Raw genomic sequence first — 18,791 nt, 5'->3', positions numbered from 1 at the left:
GGAGGACCCGGAGCCCCGGACACTCCCTCCCCGGCCTTGGATGGAGCTGTTTCCAGAGATCCCAGCCTGCCCCGAGGCGGCGCCCCCACCGCCGCAGAGTCCCTGAGAGAAGGCAGGCAGGACGAGGCTGTTTCCCGGCTCCCGTCGGAAGGGACAGCAAAGCAACGGCACAGGCCAGCCCGCCCCCCACCCCCCGCTCCACCTGTCTGCCCGCAGGTGAGGGCTGCCCAGCGGGGCAGGTGTGAGGCCCAAACAGCTGAAGCCCTGGGCGTGGTCAGACCCACTCCTTCCTCTAAAACGAGGACAGGTTTGGGGAGTGGGAGCACAACCAGGGAACAGCTAGGTCACCCAGGGCCTCTGCGGGGCCAGCTGCCCCGGACTCGGTCGTCAGGCGCTGAGCTGGGGAGGCGCTGTCTGAGGCGGCGGCGCGACCAGTGGGCTCTCCCCGCGCGGGCGCCAGGGCACCAGGGCCACCTGGGCCACCTGAGGCCGTGTCAGGCCCAAGTCCTTGCTGCTCCCACCGCCCTCCCGCCCTGGGGCCCACCCCTGCCCCCAGGCCCTGCGCTGACACAGCTCCGCTTTATCTTTCTCTTTTTAAAAAACAAAAATATATCTTTATAGCACGTGGCTTCTCCTCCATTCCACTTGCCCGACACGGAGCTACAGACATGGGTTCTGGGGCGGGGCGACGGCCTCCCCAGGGCCACCTGCCACGGAGCCCAGAGAAGGCCCCCGCAGCAGCTCGGGTCCCTCTTCCCAGGGCAGCCGCGGGTCCTTCTCCCGCTCTGAACAAAGGCAGAAGCTGAAGCTAGTCTCTAGGTTCAGGGCGGCGCCCAGTGAGCGCTGCTGCCGGCGCCCCCTGGGCGGGAGCCCTGCTCCTCCGCGTGGACTCAGTGTCTCTTCGTGGAGGACACCTTCTTCTTCCGCGCGGCCAGCATCTCGTAGAAAGGGTCCCTGCTGATGGCCGCCCTGGAACACAGAAGGGGACGGAGAGGCTGAGGATCGGCCGGAAGAGACAGGCTGTGCCGGACGCCTGCCCGCTCCAGGGCCTCGCAAAGGCCGAGTCAGCGGCATCCACTGTCACGCACGACGGCTGAGCAGACACACGCGGCCCAGGGGACGAGACAGCCTGGGTGCCCACAGGAGCGGCTGTGGACTCGCTCGGGGAACAGCTGGAGCTTTAGTCCCACGGCGGCAGCTGGCGTCTGTCGGGAGCAGCGACACCCACCATCCAAAGGCCACCCGGCCGCACCCGGCACCCGTGCTTCTGATGGCGGACTGTCTGCACGTGTCCCCTCTGAGCCCGTGCTCCCCGCTCCGTAACCAGGACCGGCTCCGAGCCGGGGGAACCGCCTTGACCTTTGTCATTCTCAGCTCTCAAGCAAGTTGGGACCCAAAGTTCTGAAACTGAACTTGCTTTCGGAAAAGCAGTGCCAGGGGCTGACTGTGCCGGGGCAGCGCACAGCCCTGCACGTGGACTGGGGCCCACTCACTGGTGGTGCTGTCGTGAGCAATGTCCCCAGGGCTGCTGGGGCGAGTCCCCGAGCGCCTCACAGAGGTATGAGGGAGTGTTGCTGGCTCGCAGCTGAACTGGCAAACACAGCCCTGGTTTTGGCAGAGATGCCCCCCAAACAGTAAGAACGACAGAACGCTCAGCCCCTCAGGAGCAGGCTGTGCCCGAGGGACGATGCCCAGCACATAGGACAATGCAAGGACGTCAGGGCCGGGCCCACGCAGTCAGGGAGGCCCCTGGTTTCCAGAGGAGACACTAAGGGGACAGCTGGGGCACGTCGGAGGACAAGGTGTGGTGGGTGAGCGGACGCACTCAGGGGCCGCAGAGCAGCGATGCGCACGCGGGGCGTGGCGGTGCCGGGCGGGCTCCCACCAGACACTGCAGCGGGCCCTGCCCTCCCTCTGCCCCGCAGCTTCCCGACAGCAGAGCCCAGAGCGCAGCCACGTGGCTTCGGGCAAAGCCCCCACCTCCATGGCCCCCCTTCCTCGTCTGTAGGTGGGAAGCATTTGTCCCAGGACTCAGAAATGATAACACATGTAAGATCACTATCGCCACTGAACCGTCACCATGAAAACGAAACCTGCGCCTGCAGACCTGAGAGACCGTGCAGGGCGGCTCCCACTCCCCTCTGGGCCTGTGGGTGCCGGGAGCCTGGACCGCAGCCTGCCAGGACGCTGGGTGCAGGCCGCACGTCTCCTCGAGCACTCCCTGGAGAGCCACCACGGAGCAGGGGACGCAGTGCCCTCGGGGACGACCCAGCGAGAGTGGGCACCTACCTGATGCATTTGATCCACTCGTCCTTCTCCTCGGGCGTCGGGGCGGAGATCCGGTACACGGTGTGGTTCCCCTCCACCACGCGCCCGTCAGCCTCTGTCTTGCAGGCCTTGATCACCTGGTCCTTGCTGTCGGGGATGTACAGCTCGAAGCAGTGCTGAGGGCGAGGGGACAGAGACCTGAGCACGCTGCTGCCAAGGGGCACGTCCGTCACTTCCCAGAGCCTCCGCCAGACAGGCGTGTTCCGGTGGAAAGAGCCCGGAAGCGAACTCGGCAGAACAAAACCGCATCTAAACAGGCCTCCTCGGCAGAGACCCCAGAACCAGTCACCGGACGGGCGCACGTGACAGGCAGAGACGCAGGCGGCGGCCGGGCTCTGCCGCCCTCGGGAGGGACTGCCCCACGGCGCACGCTCAGGAAGGGCCGCTCGACGGGCGGCAAAGCCGAGGACTGCACAGCGCTCCACACGGGGCTCCGGGCTGGCAGCTGCTCCTTCCCCGAGAGCTGCGCCCCGGCCCCTCCGCCCCCCCACGCCTCCCCAGAAATGCTCACCGGCTTCTTGGAGTCCTCCACCTCCCGGATGCTCAGGTTCTCCAGAGGGATGATGCCCCGGGGCTCCTTATCCTACGAGGTGGGCAGAGCTCAGCTGTGTGCACATGCTGCCCGGCAGCCTCGCCCTCCGCCTTCCCCCACCTCCCCCAGCTCCGCTGGCTCACTGGGGCGCCCCCCAACGAGCAGGCGTGGGGAGCACGAGGGGTCGCAGCGCCACAGGTGAACCCCTATCAACAAAGGCCTTGGCAAGGAGCATGCCCGCGGTTCAACACATTTCGGCAAGAGAGTAACAGCAAGAGCCGGGTCGGCGCTCGGGGGACTGGCAGCCCCTCACGTCAGACTCTGTGGGGTCTCTGCTGGTCCCGGCTCCTTTCCAGCCTCAGCTCCGGAGCCAGCCACCTGCAGGGCCAGGCCAGGCCTGGGCCTACCTGCGGCTGCAGCTGTCACGGCATCCCCCCCGTCCCTCGTCCTGTGACCTCAAGTGTCCCGGCATCCCCCTCGTCCCTCGTCCTGTGACCCCAAGTGTCACGGCATCCCCGCTCGTCCCTTGTCCTGTGACCCCGAGTGTCACAGCATCCCCACTTGTCCCTCGTCCTGTGACCCCGAGTGTCACAGCATCCCGCTCGTCCCTCGTCCTGTGACCCCAAGTGTCACGGCATCCCCGCTCGTCCCTCGTCCTGTGACCCCAAGTGTCACGGCATCCCCGCTCGTCCCTCGTCCTGTGACCCCAAGTGTCCCGGCATCCCCACCCGTCCCTCGTCCTGTGACCCCAAGTGTCACGGCATCCCCCCCGTCCCTCGTCCTGTGACCCCAAGTGTCCTGGCATCCCCCCCCGTCCCTCGTCCTGTGACCCCAAGTGTCCCGGCATCCCCACCCGTCCCTCGTCCTGTGACCCCAAGTGTCACGGCATCCCCACCCGTCCCTCGTCCTGTGACCCCAAGTGTCACGGCATCCCCCCCATCCCTCGTCCTGTGACCCCAAGTGTCACGGCATCCCCACCCGTCCCTCGTCCTGTGACCCCAAGTGTCACGGCATCCCCGCTCGTCCCTCGTCCTGTGACCCCAAGTGTCACGGCATCCCCCCCGTCCCTCGTCCTGTGACCCCAAGGAGGAGTGCCCACCCGACAGGGACACCTCCGCCAGATCCAACAGGCACCCCGACGCCGGCCCCAGCAGAGCGAAGCCCTGCCGCCCACTCGCCCGCCGGTCCCCCCGGCTTCCCAGCTCGGCGGGCTCACTATCACGCAGGGACCTGCACACGACCAGACAGTCGCCACATGTCACCCCTGCCCTGGTGTCCAGCCCACCAGGCCGGAGACTGTTCCGAGCTCAACAGCTCAGCGGCTGAGCCCTGGTGCCAGCGTCCATGACCCGTGCGCCCAGACCAGGCTCACAGCCAGGTGTCCCCCCTCGGTCACAGCCTCCTCTGTGCAGGTCCTGATCTGGCACGGGGGTGGAGTTTATCTGTCCTTCACGTCCGTCAGCTTTTCTCTAATTATTTTTTATTGTTTTTAACTTATTGGGATGATGCTGGTTAATAAAATTACATAGGTTTCGGGTGTCCAGTTCCACCACACACCATCTGCATATTGTACTGCGTGTTCACCACCCCAGTCAAGCCTCCTCCCTCCCTCACCCCTCACCAACACCAGGGCACCCGTTCCCCCAGCTCTGACTCTGCCCCCGGCTGTCACATCCAACACCAGGGCACCCTTTCCCCCAGCTCTGACTCTGCCCCCCGCTGTCCCATCCAACACCAGGGCACCCGTTCCCCCAGCTCTGACTCTGCCCCCCGCTGTCCCATCCAACACCAGGGCACCCGTTCCCCCAGCTCTGACTCTGCCCCCCGCTGTCACATCCAACACCAGGGCACCCTTTCCCCCAGCTCTGACTCTGCCCCCCGCTGTCACATCCAACACCAGGGCACCCGTTCCCCCAGCTCTGACTCTGCCCCCCGCTGTCACATCCAACACCAGGGCACCCTTTCCCCCAGCTCTGACTCTGCCCCCCGCTGTCACATCCAACACCAGGGCACCCGTTCCCCCAGCTCTGACTCTGCCCCCCGCTGTCACATCCAACACCAGGGCACCCTTTCCCCCAGGCGTGCTGCCCACGGGCGCCCTACAGGCAGTTTTCCCCAGCGAGGGCACAGCCGGAGCCTTGGCCAGTGTCGCAGAGAGAGCCCACCCAGCAGCGGGCTGGGGCTGGACTGCCTGGCACTCGGAGGAGGGGGAGGGGAGACTTCCTGCTCAGGCGCTTCTCCCAGACCGCAGGGCGTGGGGCACAGGCGAGCTGGTGGGCTCGTCCTTGCTGCCCTCGTCCATGTGCACTGACCAGTCCTGCCTGCCCTTGTTTCCCTAGAACCTCCTGTCCGGGCTCTGTGCGGAAGCCTACCCCTCCCAGGAGAACGCCAGGGTGCCTTCTGCATCGCAGAGAATGGACTTCTGGACCCCACAGCCTGACCGGTGCTGGCACGTCATGAGCGGGTTCAGTGACGTCACTGTGGGTGGCCTGGGAGAACCACAGATCCTGGAACCTCACTGCGTTACTATGAAAACTGTCCGGACTCATGGCAGACTGTGCAGAAGCCTACAGGTTTCACTGCAACCCAGACAACGGTGGGAAAACCCAAAGATGATTTTGAAGATGTCATTAGCCCAGTCGGTGTAGCTCAGTGATTGAGCGTCGACCCTGCACCACGAGGTCGCCAGTTCCATTCCCAGTCAGGGCACATGCCCAGGTTGGGGGCCCGATCCCCAGTGGGGTCGTGCAGGAGGCGGCCAATCAATGTTCTCTCATTGGTGTTTCTCTCTTTCCTTCTCCCTTCCTCTCTAAAAATCAATAAAAATAAATAAATAAAAAATAGAGGTATCGGACTTCTGGTCAAGACGGCGGGTAGGTAAGTGCGGTATCCGTCCTCCCACAACCACATCAAAGTTACACCTAATCTACAGAACAACCATCATTCAAAACCGCCAGAAATCAAACTGGATGGAAGTCCTACAACTACGGAATTAAAGCAGCAGCCACACGGAGACTGGTAGGAGGGGCGGAGGTGGTCCCACACCCACGTGTGGCGGATAAAAATCAGGAGGACACCTCGGCTGGGAAGGTCCTCCCTGAGGACTGAGGGGTCCCCATCCCACACCAGGCGCCCCGCTCAGGGTTCCAGTGCCAGGAAGAGAATCCCCATCACTTCTGGCTGGAAAAACCAGCGGGAACTGAGGCTCAGGGAGGCTGAGGCGGCTGGAGCCCCAGGCAGCTCCTTAAAGGGCCCGCGCACGGACTTATCGGACTCTCTCCCTCTGAGCTTGGAGGAGAGGCAGCTCGAGGGGCGCCAGAGACACAAAGGGAAGAACTGAGCTGTTTGGCACTGGAGCGAGGGCTGGAGAGGGGGCTTTCTCAGGGACAAACGTGCTGTAAGAGGCCTTTGTTCCTTTGGTGAGCCCTTCCCTGGGGCGGCAGACAGCTGCCATATCTGGGACTCCAGCAACCTGGCTCACACTGGTAGCCCCGCCCTGCTGACTCCCTGAGGCCGCGCCCCGCCCCACACAACTTTCAAGCCTACCCAAGCTGTTGCCAGTTGCTTAACCATAGGATTGGCCTGTCTTGGATCCTGCTTCAGGTTTTTCCTAAATTCTTTCAAACAAGCAGCAACTGGTCTCAGCTAGCCCCATACCACGGCAGCCAAAATGAGGAGACAGAGAAACAGGTCCCAAATGAAAAAACAGAACAAAACCCCATGAAAAGAACTAAGCGAAATGGAGATAAGCAACCTAACAGATGCTGAGTTCAAAATACTGCTTATAAGGATGCTCAATGAACTTAGTGAGAACCTCAGTGAACTTAGTGAGGGCCTCAAGAGCATAAAAAAGGACCAGTCAGAAATCATGGATGCACAGTTAGAATTGAAGGAGGCATTAACTGAAATAAAAAATAACTTACACAGCTTTAATAATAGAGTACATAAATCCAAGGAGCAAACCATCGACTTGGAATATAAGGAAGCAAAAATGCCCAATCAGAACAGCAAAAAAAAAAAAGAATCCAAAAAAATGAGGATAGTGTAAGGAGCCTCTGGGACAACTTCAAGCATGCCAACATTTGCATCTTGGGGGTGCCAGAAGGAGAAGATCAAGAACAAGAAATCGAAAACCTGTTTGAAACAATAATGGCAGAAAACTTCCCTAACTTGGTGAAGGAAACAGACATACAAGTCCAGGAGGCACAGAGAGTCCCAAACAAGATGAACCCCAAGAGGCCCACACCAAGACACATCATCATCAAAATGCAAAAGGTTCAAGACAAAGAGAGAATCTTAAAAGCAGCAAGAGAAAGGCAGCTAGTTACCTACAAGGGAGTTCCCATAAGCCTGTCAGCTGATTTCTCAAAAGAAACTTTGCAGGCCAGAAGGGAGTGGCAAGAAATATTCAGAGTGATGAAAAGCAAGAACCTACAACCAAGATTATTCTATCCTGCAAAGCTGTCATTTAGAATCGATGGCCGTATAAAGAGTTTCCCAGACAAGAAGAAGTTAAAGGAGTTCATCACCATCAAACTGTTATTATATGAAATGTTGAAGGGTCTTTTTGAAGAAAAAGAAAATATATGAACAAACAAAATGGCAATGAATACATATCTATCGACAATGGAATCTACAAACAAAATGAACAGGCAGAACAGAAACATTCTCATAGATACAGAGAACATTTTGTTGGTTGCCAGTTGGGAGAGGGGTTGGGGGAATGGGTGAAAAAGGTGAAGGGATTAAGAAGTAAAAATTCATTGCTAGACTGACAAACCTCAAAGGGAAAGGGGTTGGGGGGGTGGGAAGAAATAAACCAAAGAACTTATATGCATAACCAATGGACTCAGACAATAGTGTGGGAAAAGGCGGGAAGGGGGCGGGAGTGGGGAGGAGGGGGTCAATGGGGGAAAAATGTGGAACATCTGTAATACATTCTACATCCAACAATAAAGATTTAAAAATAATAATAATAAAAATTGGCCCTGGCCAATTTTGCTCAGTGGTTAGAGTGTTGGCCTGTGGACCAGGGAGTCCTGGGTTTGGTTCCAACTAAGGGCACATACCTAGGCTGCAGTTCGTTCCTGGCCCCGGTTGGGGTCGTGGGGGTGGCAATCAGTTGATGTGTCTCTCTCACATTGATGTTTCTCTCTCTCTCTTCCTCCCGCTCTATCTGCAAATAAATGCAAAAATGTCCTCAGGTGAGGATAAAAACTAATAATAATAAAAATCAATAAAAATTAAAAAAAAATAGAGGTGTCATTAGTCTAGAGATCTTCAAGAAAAAAGGCACTTGGGGGGGATAAAAATTCACTGAACTGCTTATAAAAGTGGCACTTTGGGGCGTGGAACAGGAAGACTGCTCACTGTTTCGCAGATCGGCACCCACTGCTCTGGTGTCTGGAGAGCTCTCCATAGCAGAACGGCAGGCCCGCTGCGTGACTTCAGTGGTGCGAGTGCAGCCCTGTGCACCCAGAACCCTGGTCAGCGCGGCCTAGGAAGTCCCCGGACGCCCCGCACAGCACATGCAGGGCAGCGGACACTGGTGAATCCCATTCCCTCCGCACGAGGCCACGCTGCCGAGGGCCGAGGCGGGGAGCACAGCAGAAACCCACCTCGCTCCTGGGCAGTCCGCAACCACGCCCAGGACCTGGCTTCCTACACTCGCTGTGCTCTCAGGAGGACCCTGGCCCCCGTGAAGACGGCGGAGAACCAGGCACGGCCCCCCCAACGTGAGTGGCTGGACAACGCGGGACAGGGTGCAGCGGCCAGCCTGCTCAGGTGCGCAGGGACAGCGGCAGAATAGGAGTTGGCCAGGTGCTGCCGAGGCTTTGATCCGCCAGGCCCTTCCCGCGGAGACGGAGAGGGAGCGTGCCCGGGCCTGGGAAGCAGCAGTCGGGCGGGAGGCCAGCGCAGGGGTCCCAGCTCTCCCACTCGCTGCGCCTGCTCACCTGTCACACACTCCGCCTTGAGCTGCTGCTTCTGAATCAAACGACTCAGTATTTCTGCTGCCCCAGAACATCTGAATTCTCCAAATCACGCGCATGTCACCTCCCTTCCACAGGCCACAAACTCCATCTTGCTAACTGATCGAAGCTCACCCCTCTCGCCAGCTCCAACGCCCATTTCTAATGTGATGTGTGACGTCCTCTCCACTGCTTTCTCCGGGCCCGTCTTGACCCGGACGTTGGCAAGACTCCCACTCTTCAGGGTCTGTCTTAGCTCTTCCCCTCCCGGCCCCACCGCCTCCTCCAACCACCACCACCACCACCGGCTAGTCAGAGACGGAGGCCTGGCCCTGCCCCGGCCGACCAGCGGGCACTCACCGTTGTGTACTCAAAGTAGTAAAGGCAGTTGTCCGTCAGGATGAACCAGCGTCTCTTCCAAGTCTTCACCCTGCCACCTACGGAGCGGAAAGAGACGCTGTGGGCCAGGAGGCGCCAGGCAGGGCAGGCCCGCACCATAAAGCTCCCTCCGCGCGAGGAGGCGGCGAGGCAGGGCGCCCGGGGACACGGAGACCAGGGCAAGGTTCACATCGGTGACAAGACACAGAGCCAGACAGAAGCACCTTCACCGAGTGGAAGTCTGTGGGCACAAGCAGAGCGAGCAAGTAGGTGGCGCCTGAGATGGAGCCAGGACAGCGATGGAGCAGGGCCAGAGCAGGGTGGGAGGGAGGCTCGGGACACTGAGCAGGGCCAGAGCAGGGCGGGAGGGAGGCCCGGGACACTGAGGGCTGCCCTCACAGGTCTGACTGGGGCAGGCGAGATGCTCTCGGTGGAAGTGGGAAAACAAGCAAAAAAAGGGGAGAGGGTCCGCCCCCTGGCCTGGGCTACCGGGCTGGGCCGTGCAGAGCTGCTTCAGCACACGGGCTGGGGGGGAGACGAGGAGGACATGCTCCTCCTGCACCATCACACCCAGCTTTCCGGACTGCGAGCCGCGCCTTCCGGGAGCAGGGAGCTCCTACCCCAGCTCTGGCTCCTGGCCCCGGGCCCTAACCCTAGAACTGCCCAGGCTTAGGAGCCTCCTCAGCTCCAGGCCGCCCACTGGAACCTGCAGCGAAGGTGACTGGGCAGGGCCACGAGAGCACCACGCAGCTGGAGCTGGCGCAGGCTCTCAGTCCTTTTCGATGGTTCTCAGCTGGGTCATGGGGTCACGGTGCGGTGACACCGAGGAAGGGAGGCTGGACTGGGCCTACTTGGATGAAGCTGTCCAGCGCACTCACACCACGGCCACGCCGAGTCAAGAGACAGCTTCTGAACTGACCCATACAAATTACCCAGAGGCCTTCCGTGTCCAGATACACGTGGCATCTTCTAAGAACTCGACTGCCCTGGACAGCACAGGCCCTTTTTGCTAAGAGCTGCCCTGCAGAGATCACTTCCGCCATCTTCACAGAGAGCGAGGACCATGGGGTTAAAGCCAGGTGACCTCATCATGCTCTCTCCTGCCTCAGCGGTGTGGGGGCGTCCCACGTGGGACACGGCGTGTGCACGCGGTTCCCGAGAGCAGGCGACGGGGAGATGCGAGTGCTGCCGCGAGGAGCAGGCAGCGCGGGCCCTGGCAGGAAGGAAGGGCCGCTGGCCCTCCGCAGGCTCCGCCGGGCGCTGAGCTCTCGCAAGGCTAGAGGCCGACGCTTCACGCCGAGGTTCTAAAGGGCACAGAGCCTGGCGTGGAAGGTGTGCCGTCAGGAGCACGTGCAGGCCCCCGCCCTGCACTGCTGTCGGGCAGACTGACTCTCCCCAGCGACTGGGACTCTGTGTGAGCACGTGCCTTGGTCCCTAAGGCAGGGGTTAAGGAAAAACATGGATGGAACTATGACATGCATGTGGAAAACTTGAAAGGCTGGATAGAGGCAAAAGGAATGAGGAGAAAGAAGACAAGGAGTTTACTTAGAATTGGAGCCATTTTGATAAAAAAGAAACCCACCCCCCCATTTTGGAGTCTGCCACCTCAGCTCGTCCGCCTCTTGGGCCTCCATCCCCAGCACCCAGGACACCTCAGCCCTTGCTGATGACCATGCACTCCCCTCACAGGGCCACCTGGGCACTCGGGGCTCAGGAAGTCATGGGAAAGGTCATGTGCCAAAGGAGGATGGGGGAATCTAGCAGAAAGCAAAGCTGGGAAGACCCTGCCCTGACCGTGACAGCTGGGCCGTTTCCCCGAGCACCTGCGCGGCCGCAGGGACCTCTACCAGGGAGCTCTGCTGCGGCCCCAGGGGGACAGTTCCACGTGGGAAGGAAAACAGACATGAAACAAGCAGACAGGTCAATGCGCACCTAGGACAGTCCCTGTGGAACTCACAGGACCACCTCCTCCTCAGTCCCTGAGCTCAAGGTGGAAAGGCCACAGGCCAGCTTCCCCTGGAGTCGGGATGGACGGCACCGCGGGGAGGATTTGCTCTGCCCACGTCAGGCCAGGCCAACACCCGAGGAGCCCTGCCTGGGCAGGTCAGCTTTCCCCACACCAGCCGGTGCGGAGGGGACCCGGCAACGAAACCAAGGCCATGTGGGGTGTTGAGTGATGATTCATTGAAAGAGGAGGGCAGAAAACAAAACATAATAACAGAGCCGAGCCGTGGCCGGGGTGGCTCAGTTGGTTTAGTGTAGTCCCTGCACCAAGAGGTCACAGGTTCAATTCCCGGTCAGGGCACATGCCTGGCTTGTGGGCTCAATCCCCAGTAGGGGGCGTGCAGGAGGCAGCCAGTCAATGTTTTGCTCTCTCTCTCCGTCTCTCTAAAATAAATCAAAACATATTTTTAAAAAATTAAAAATATAAAAGCCAGAAACGAGGTCAGAATGCCTTCCCCTGACACCCAGGGAACGAGGCAAAGGGCTTCAGGGAGGGCCTTTCGGTTTCTGTCTTCTTTTAAAAAGTTTTACTGCCCTGGCTGGTTTGGCTCAGTGGTAGAGCGTCGGCCTGTGGAGCGAAGGGTCACAGGTTCTATTCCGGGTCAAGGGCATGTACCTGGGTTGCAGGTTCAATGCCCCGCCCTGGTCAGAGCACGTGCAGGAGGCAACCAACTGATGTGTCTCTCTCACATCGATGTTTTTCTCTCACGCTCTCCTTCCCACACTATCCCCTCCCCCAAAAAAGTCAATGGAAAAATATCCTTGGGTGAGGATTAACAAAAAACAAAACAAAAAAAGTTTTACTTGGCATTATTTTGAGTTTAGGAAACACCATGTCCCTTTCACACAAGGTAAATGCCCTCCTGGGCCGTGTACCCCAACCCTCTCCCTGGGTGCTTTCTGGTCACAGCGGGCCAGGAGCACACAGCTTCGGGAAGTCAGGATGCCCTCCTCTCCCCCGCTTTAGAGATGACTGGTTCGCGGGGTCCCGGACTTCAGCAAGGAGAGCCCGGCCGGGGCCCCCGGTCCCGGGAGCGTCTGTCTGCCCCTCGCGCTGCCGCGCTCAGGACGGCCTGCCTCCCGACCGACTGCACGGCTCCCACCCCGATCCTGGCCAGTTCCCTAGGGACTGTACGAGAAGTTAGAAGCAGCATTAACACTACCACCAGCAATTAAAAACAAAATAACCAAAAATAACAAAGTAAGAAACGCTGCAGCGATTACAGTGGCCTGGGCAGAGCGAGCGAGCGGGGGAGGGGATTACATACCTCCTGGAGTTTGGGGCAAGGAAAAGGAGAGCCCAAATCATGGAAACATACAAATGAGGGAGAAAAGAAAATTAAAACAAAGAAATTAAACCCAGCTCCTCAGTCTTAAAGTGCAATGTATAGGTCATTCATGCCTGCTGGGGCGGGGCGAGGGGCAACCGCGGGTGCTGCTGTCTGCCTGGGGGCGAGGGGTCTCCGGCCACACCCCACCAGGTGAAGGCAGGGTCCGAGGCACTGCCGGGTGCCTGCCACCAATCAGTCCTGACAAAGCTGCTGCTGACTCGTGTATCCAGACCCCAAGCAAAGAGCGTGAGGACTACTCTGGGGAAAATGAACTTTCTTCAGCTGGCATCTGTTTAAAGTGTGTGTAAGAATGCACACACAAATCCATGCATACACGTGCGTGTGTGCATGCACGAGAATACGCGTTCTAGCTCTACGCAGGTGGACACACACCTCCAGACAGCGGGGAGCCCTGCCCTCCGCAGCACAGACAGGAGGGGCTCTCCGTGAGCACAACACAGAGAGCTGAGGGCGGTTTGGTGGGGGTTGAGGGGAAAATGCAATGACCTAAAAATCCCACACGTAGTTAAATTTTTTGTGTGTAAATTAGGGAAGTCTCATAAATTCGCATGTCCTGGTGCAAGAACCAAGACAATCCCTGCACTGTTCTAATTTCAGCGCTGGGCTGCCGTCTAAGCACGTCCTGCTGGAGGGAAGCACACGCAGGCTTCCTGCCTGCTCCACCTCCGGCCGGTCTCCTTCAGCTCCAGCAGCTGGGCTGCAGAGCAGAGGGGCTGCCTCTGTGGTTAGTAATTTAATTTAGAGCCTGAACTTCAAAGATCCTACCGACTTAGAGATAGAGAACACTGGCTAATTCGAGCTTAGAAACTCTCATCAATGAGGTGTGCATTAAACGTGAGTGGATTAAGTCACTAGGCAGAAACACGGTCTGGGAGGCATCTCAGAAGGAGCCGTGACCCCCACTGCTGTCTGTGCTGTCGAAGCAGAAGGCTCCTCAGCACTGCCCAGGTGACAGCCGAGAGGAGCAGCTTCTAGCCTCGGCAGGACAAGCGGCTGGAATGGCGGAGGAAAACCACGAGGTCGAGCGACCCTGCCCGTGTGGGACCCACAGCAGAAGGCCGAGGCAGAACAGAGCGAAGTGCTCTCTCAGAGGCCAAAAAGTGGACATCATCATGTCCAGGGCTCTCTCTGGGCTCTGGACCAACTAGTAAAACAATCTCCGTGTGGATGTGAAGGTCCAAAGCCCCGCCATTCTCTCCCTTTGGCTGCTCGAGCACCTCGTGGACAGGTCTCAGCCATGCCCCTCACTTCTGCAGAGGGGAGAGCAGTGCAGTGACCCTGCTGAAGGAGCAGAATCACTGGCGTGGTGGCTGCTGGGCCGGGAGGGCGGGGAGGGGCTGCGGGTGCGCGGCGGCCGGGCCGAGGTTTGCCATGCACACTGCCTGTGGGAGCCGATGCAGAGCGGATGGTGCGCTGGGGCACAGGGTGCACGTCTGTGTGATGGGAGGCAGAGAGATGGACGCAGCTGGCCACCCACCCGGTGAGCAAGAGGATGGGCAGGAAGGGGAGAAGGACCAGGGCCATCACTTCCCGAGCGAACAGGGGGAGTGCAAATGCACGTGGGCAATTTCAGGGCGCAGTGAGGTCTGTTCCCACAAGTCTCTAGCATCCCCTGGGGCCCTGACTGCTTTCATTTCCTGCCTGGAGGTGGATTTGTGGTGACAGCATGAATTCACACCAGAGTCCCTCCACAGTGCCTCCAGGAAGGACCCCGTCTTCCTACAGCACGTGCACCCGCGCGCGAGTCGGCACACGCCCGTGCTAAGTCTCCGCGTGGGCCGAGCCCAGAGGGCCTCACTCACCGAGCTTCAGCAGCCAGCCTTCGCGGTCTGGGTTGAAGAAGGTGTGGGTGAGGTCATTGCCGTCATCCTCCGGGATCTTAAAGGGCTCGTTTTTTATGCTCTCGTAGAGATTCTGGGTAAGAGACAACGTGGCTCTGGTCTAGAAAAGCCTTTCCCCCACCCTGCTCTCAATCCCGCCACAAGCACGCGGTGCTGCAGCCACACGCCTGCTAGGACTAAGAGCAGACGAGGAGACAACAGTCCTGCCTTCAGGCCGCTCACGGTGACGATACAGAAGCTGCCTGATGGCTAATCGGGAAGGACAGAAAGCAGGCTGAACGCCAGCCCACCTTCACTTCAGATTTATAGCCCACTCCTGTCCCGACGCCCTCGCGGGCCTTGCCACGCTCCCTCACACGATGCGCCAGCTCCTGAGTGAGGAGCACGCATCCCGGACACCCCGCCCCGGCCTGCGCCACACTCACCCGGAGCAGCTCCTCCGGCAGGTCGCCACCGTCGTTGATGCCTCGGTTCATGGCGATGAATCTCTCCACGGAGGGCTTGTCCTTAACATTGGGGTTGTGCAGGCTGGTGTTCAACATGATGATAGCGAACGAGAGGACGTAACAGGTGTCTAGAGAGAAGCAGAGATGATCAGAACAGCCGCGGAAGGACATGAAGTTCAGGTACACTGAGGCCCGCTGTCCGGCACAAAGCCCACGTCTGGACCCGCTGCCACTGAGCAGCTCTGCGCAGCTACCAGAGAGAGCAGGACAAGGACATCCGGTGAGACTCACGGGTGCTCACTTTCTCAGACTTCCGCAGAACAGAGCCCTGAAGAAAGTGGGGAAAATGATACAATGCACAGAAGAAAACACACTAACCTAGGGAAACATCCTTATTCACTTTGTTTCCCGTTCCTAACTGGTCCTCTAGGGGTAGAACATCACTGACACATGCCATAACTAAACAGGACTAAAACAGAGACATGGTTTGAGTCCTGCTTTTTGCTAATCTTATTAGCATTTTCCTGTATGAATAATAAAACTCTTTTAAAAACATGACTTTTAAGTTACATAATTTAGACACCACAATTTATACTCCCACTCCTTATGGCTGGACTTCTGAGCTGTTTGCCACTTTTCACTCTGACGTCACTGTTACACCACCTACAGTGCTCTCGGGCACGAGCCCAGCCCCGTCTGTGGCGCGGGACCAGGAAGAGGCTGCGCGGGGCGGGCCTACCCGTGGACTGGAACACCCCGGGGTTGCACTGGCAGTAGCGCTGGGCAAAGGCCTCCATCATCCGGTCGATCTTCTGGGCCTCTCCCGGCAGCCGGAAGCTCCACAGGAACTGCCTGGGGGGGAACGGGCTGTGTCACTGGGCGGGGGACAAACTCGCCACTGCACGTCGCTACTGTCCCCTCAAAGGTAAGGTTTGCAGGAAAAAGTGAACAGCATTTCCCGGTCCAAAAGGGTGGCCCTCCTCAGACAATACACAGAGCTGAAATAGCACTGAGCTCATCTTTCTGTTGTTGTTGTTAATCCCCACCTGAGGACATTTTTCCACTGATTTTCAGAGTAGAAGGAAGGGAGGGAGTGGGGGGAGAGAGAGAGAAACCTCGGTGTGAGAGAGACACATGGACTGGGCCTCGGATCGAACCTGCAACGCAGGCATGTGCCTCTGACTAGGAATCGAACCCGTGACCCTTCGGTCCATGGGCTGACACTCTGACCGCTGATTCAAACCAGTCAGAGCAGATGATGATGCTCATCTTAAATGAACTCGGATTTCTAGAAACCAAGACGAGGCGCAGGAAGACCCTGCCCGAGCACCCTCCTCGACCCTCGAGCACGTCACTATCTGCGCCTGTGGCAGTGAGAACACTGAGCACAAGCTCACACACTTGGTAAAGGGTTAAGTTTAGCCCTGGCCATGTGCACAGTGGTTGGAGCAGCGGCCTGGGTACCAAAGGGCTGAGGGTTTGATTCCCAGTCAAGGGCACATACCTGGATTGCAGGTTCGATCCCTGGCCCCGGTAGGGGTCATTCAGGAGGCAAGCAATTAATATGTCTCTCCCACATCAATATTTCTCTCTCTCTCTCTCTCTCTCTCTCTCTCGCTCGCTCACTCGCTCTCTCCCTCCCCCCTTCTACTCTCTAAAAATCAATGTAAGAATATCTTCAGATGATGATTAACTAAAATAAAAAAAAAAGTTTACTTTTCTCCTAAAATGAAGGGTACAACTACTGACTTCCTCTTTCAGGGCCACAATCAAAGCGTTTTCTAAACTAAAAATTAGAAAAGATTTCAAAATTTAAATGTACATTTCCGGATTATTAAATGAAGATCTGAGACGGAGCTCTGCTCAGCATCGATCACTCCAGCACAGGCTCCTGGAGGGCCGTTCTCTAAGACTCCCAGACGCCTCAGCAGCCCCGCGCATCGCTGCCCTGAAGGGCTGAGCCACAGACAGCGAGCCAGAGCCCGCCTCCCCCGCCCAGGTGCTCCCCGCGCGTACTCACCGCAAGGCCTGCACCAGATTGAGGTCCGTGAACTCGTGTAAGCCCACAAATGCGTGAAGAACCTGGATATTAAACTCATCTCTATCAAGGAAAACAGAGACATGAGGGCGAGGAAACCAGGTGTCAGACACTGAGTAAGCTCGTTCCAAGCCCCAGTGGGGCAGTTTCCCACTACGGCCGAGTCCCCGAGTCCTGTGGGTTCAGGGGAAGAAACGCACCCGGGGAGAAAGAGCCCCCCCCCCTGTGTGCTGCATGACCATGTGCTCTCACACTCTGGGCTCACAGCTGCTGTCCCCAGGGCCATGCCCCTCAGGACAAACTCCCATCAAGAACTCGGCCTCAGCCCCAGCCAGTGTGCTCAGTGTGAGTCTTGGCCCCCAGACCGAGGAGTCTCAGTGTGATTACCGGTCAACGACAGGTACCTGGGTTGCAGGTTCAATCCCGGCCCCAGTCTCTCTCACATCAATGTTCCACCCCCCCCCCCACTCTCTAAAATCAATGGGAAGATATCCTCAGGTGAGGATCGTGAACGAACACAAGGAATTCAGCATTCCAAGCTTTCCTAGGTAACTCCCAACTACCTGCCCTACCCCCAGCCCCGGGCCTCACCTCTCCCCCAGGTAGTCCCCAATGGCTGTTTTGTTGAGCCCCTCCCCTTTATACAGGAACTGGGCGATGTCCTCACAGGTGTTCTTCAGCAGGTCATTCTCTATTAAGAACTGGATCCCCTAAGAGACAACAAAGATGCTGATGATGCTCACCCTCGACACGTCTGAAAGCCAAAGGGCACAGGAAGAGGGTGTGGTGCCCTGGCTTCAAGTGAGTGTGGAATGAGCACGTGCACCCACACAACGGGCACACACGCCTGGGCTCAGGGGCCAGGGCTTCCACGTGAGCTGTGCTCTTCGAGGGCGGGAGCCATACCCAGCACCCCGGCCCAGCGCCTATGCCCCCGAGGCATCCTTCCTCTTACCTTTTTAGGGTCCATGTTAAACTTTTTCCTGCCCATGGCCACCTGTTTGCTCCTCTGCATGTTCTTCCTACAAAACAGCCACCACAGCCCCTTAGCCGGACGAGCGGGAGGCCCAGCAGCCGAGCAGAGCTCCCAGGTGCACGCGTGACGCACGGGCTCGGCACGGTCTCGGCACGGTCTGTCCAGGAAGCACGGGCCCGCGGCCTCACTGTGGGGGTGCTGGATCCTGACCCTGGCCCCTGCTCAAGGGCGCCTTCCACTCCAGGGCTTTCTGTTTTCCACAATAGTGTAAACTTTATGAACCCATACTTGACACAGCACATAACGCACCCACTGTAGTGTACCCCTGAATGAGGTTCAGTGAGCCTACGAAGATGTGCAACTATCCCCCACAACCCAGCTTTCAGACAGCTCATCACCCAGGAAACGGATGCTGTGTGAGCTGACAGCCAAGGACCCTCATCTGTTCAGCCATTCACCTGTTGGTAGACACGGAACTATTTCCATTCACCTGTTGGCATTTTATTTAAAAACATTTTGTAATTGATTTTAGAGAAAGTGAGAGGGAGAGAAAGACAGAAACATTGATGAGAGAGAACATCGATTGGCTGCCTCCTACATGCCCCTCACTGGGGATCGGGCCCACAACCTGGGCATGTGCCCTGACCAGGAACCGAACACCGGCCGGGCCAATTTTTGGCTACTTTAAATACTCCTGTACAAGTATTTGTGGGCAGGCTTCCTTCTCTTGAGTACGATGCCCAGGAGTGGCGTGGCGATGCTGGGCACCGCAAGGGTGTCCGTGTAACACTGGAAGAAACCGACAGCCAGACTGCTTGCCCGAGTGGTCGCCCCGCCTTACGCCCAGCAGCCCCTGCCGACCCAGGCACCAGGCTACGTAGCTCCACCCTGGGTGTGCAGCGGCACGTCCGGTGGTTCAGCTGCACC

The 18,791-nt window shown here is 58.4% G+C and overlaps 1 protein-coding gene across 5 annotated transcripts in view; it reads right to left on the bottom strand.

The window, feature by feature from the left end:
* Window positions 1-554: 554 nt before the first annotated feature.
* CYTH1 (cytohesin 1) overlaps window positions 555-18,791 on the bottom strand; it is a 75,528-nt gene continuing 57,291 nt past the window's right edge. For 4 of the 5 annotated variants that reach the window (XM_036269630.1, XM_036269631.1, XM_036269629.1 and 1 more), the window contains 10 exons: window positions 17,844-17,910; window positions 17,480-17,598; window positions 16,871-16,951; window positions 15,590-15,702; window positions 14,830-14,978; window positions 14,365-14,477; window positions 9,190-9,268; window positions 2,840-2,911; window positions 2,290-2,444; window positions 555-969 (listed from right to left, as the gene is read on the bottom strand). In XM_036269630.1, the coding sequence (XP_036125523.1) occupies window positions 891-969; window positions 2,290-2,444; window positions 2,840-2,911; window positions 9,190-9,268; window positions 14,365-14,477; window positions 14,830-14,978; window positions 15,590-15,702; window positions 16,871-16,951; window positions 17,480-17,598; window positions 17,844-17,910 (1,027 nt within the window). In that variant the 3' untranslated portion in view covers window positions 555-890. The remainder of the gene's footprint in view (window positions 970-2,289; window positions 2,445-2,839; window positions 2,912-9,189; window positions 9,269-14,364; window positions 14,478-14,829; window positions 14,979-15,589; window positions 15,703-16,870; window positions 16,952-17,479; window positions 17,599-17,843; window positions 17,911-18,791) is intronic. The other variant, XM_036269628.1, reaches the window with a different exon arrangement.

Source organism: Molossus molossus, unplaced genomic scaffold (assembly GCF_014108415.1).
Source record: "Molossus molossus isolate mMolMol1 unplaced genomic scaffold, mMolMol1.p scaffold_m16_p_19, whole genome shotgun sequence".
NCBI lineage: Eukaryota > Metazoa > Chordata > Mammalia > Chiroptera > Molossidae > Molossus > Molossus molossus.
Note: the sequence above shows the minus strand (reverse complement) of the source record. Positions and strands in the feature narration are given on the sequence as shown.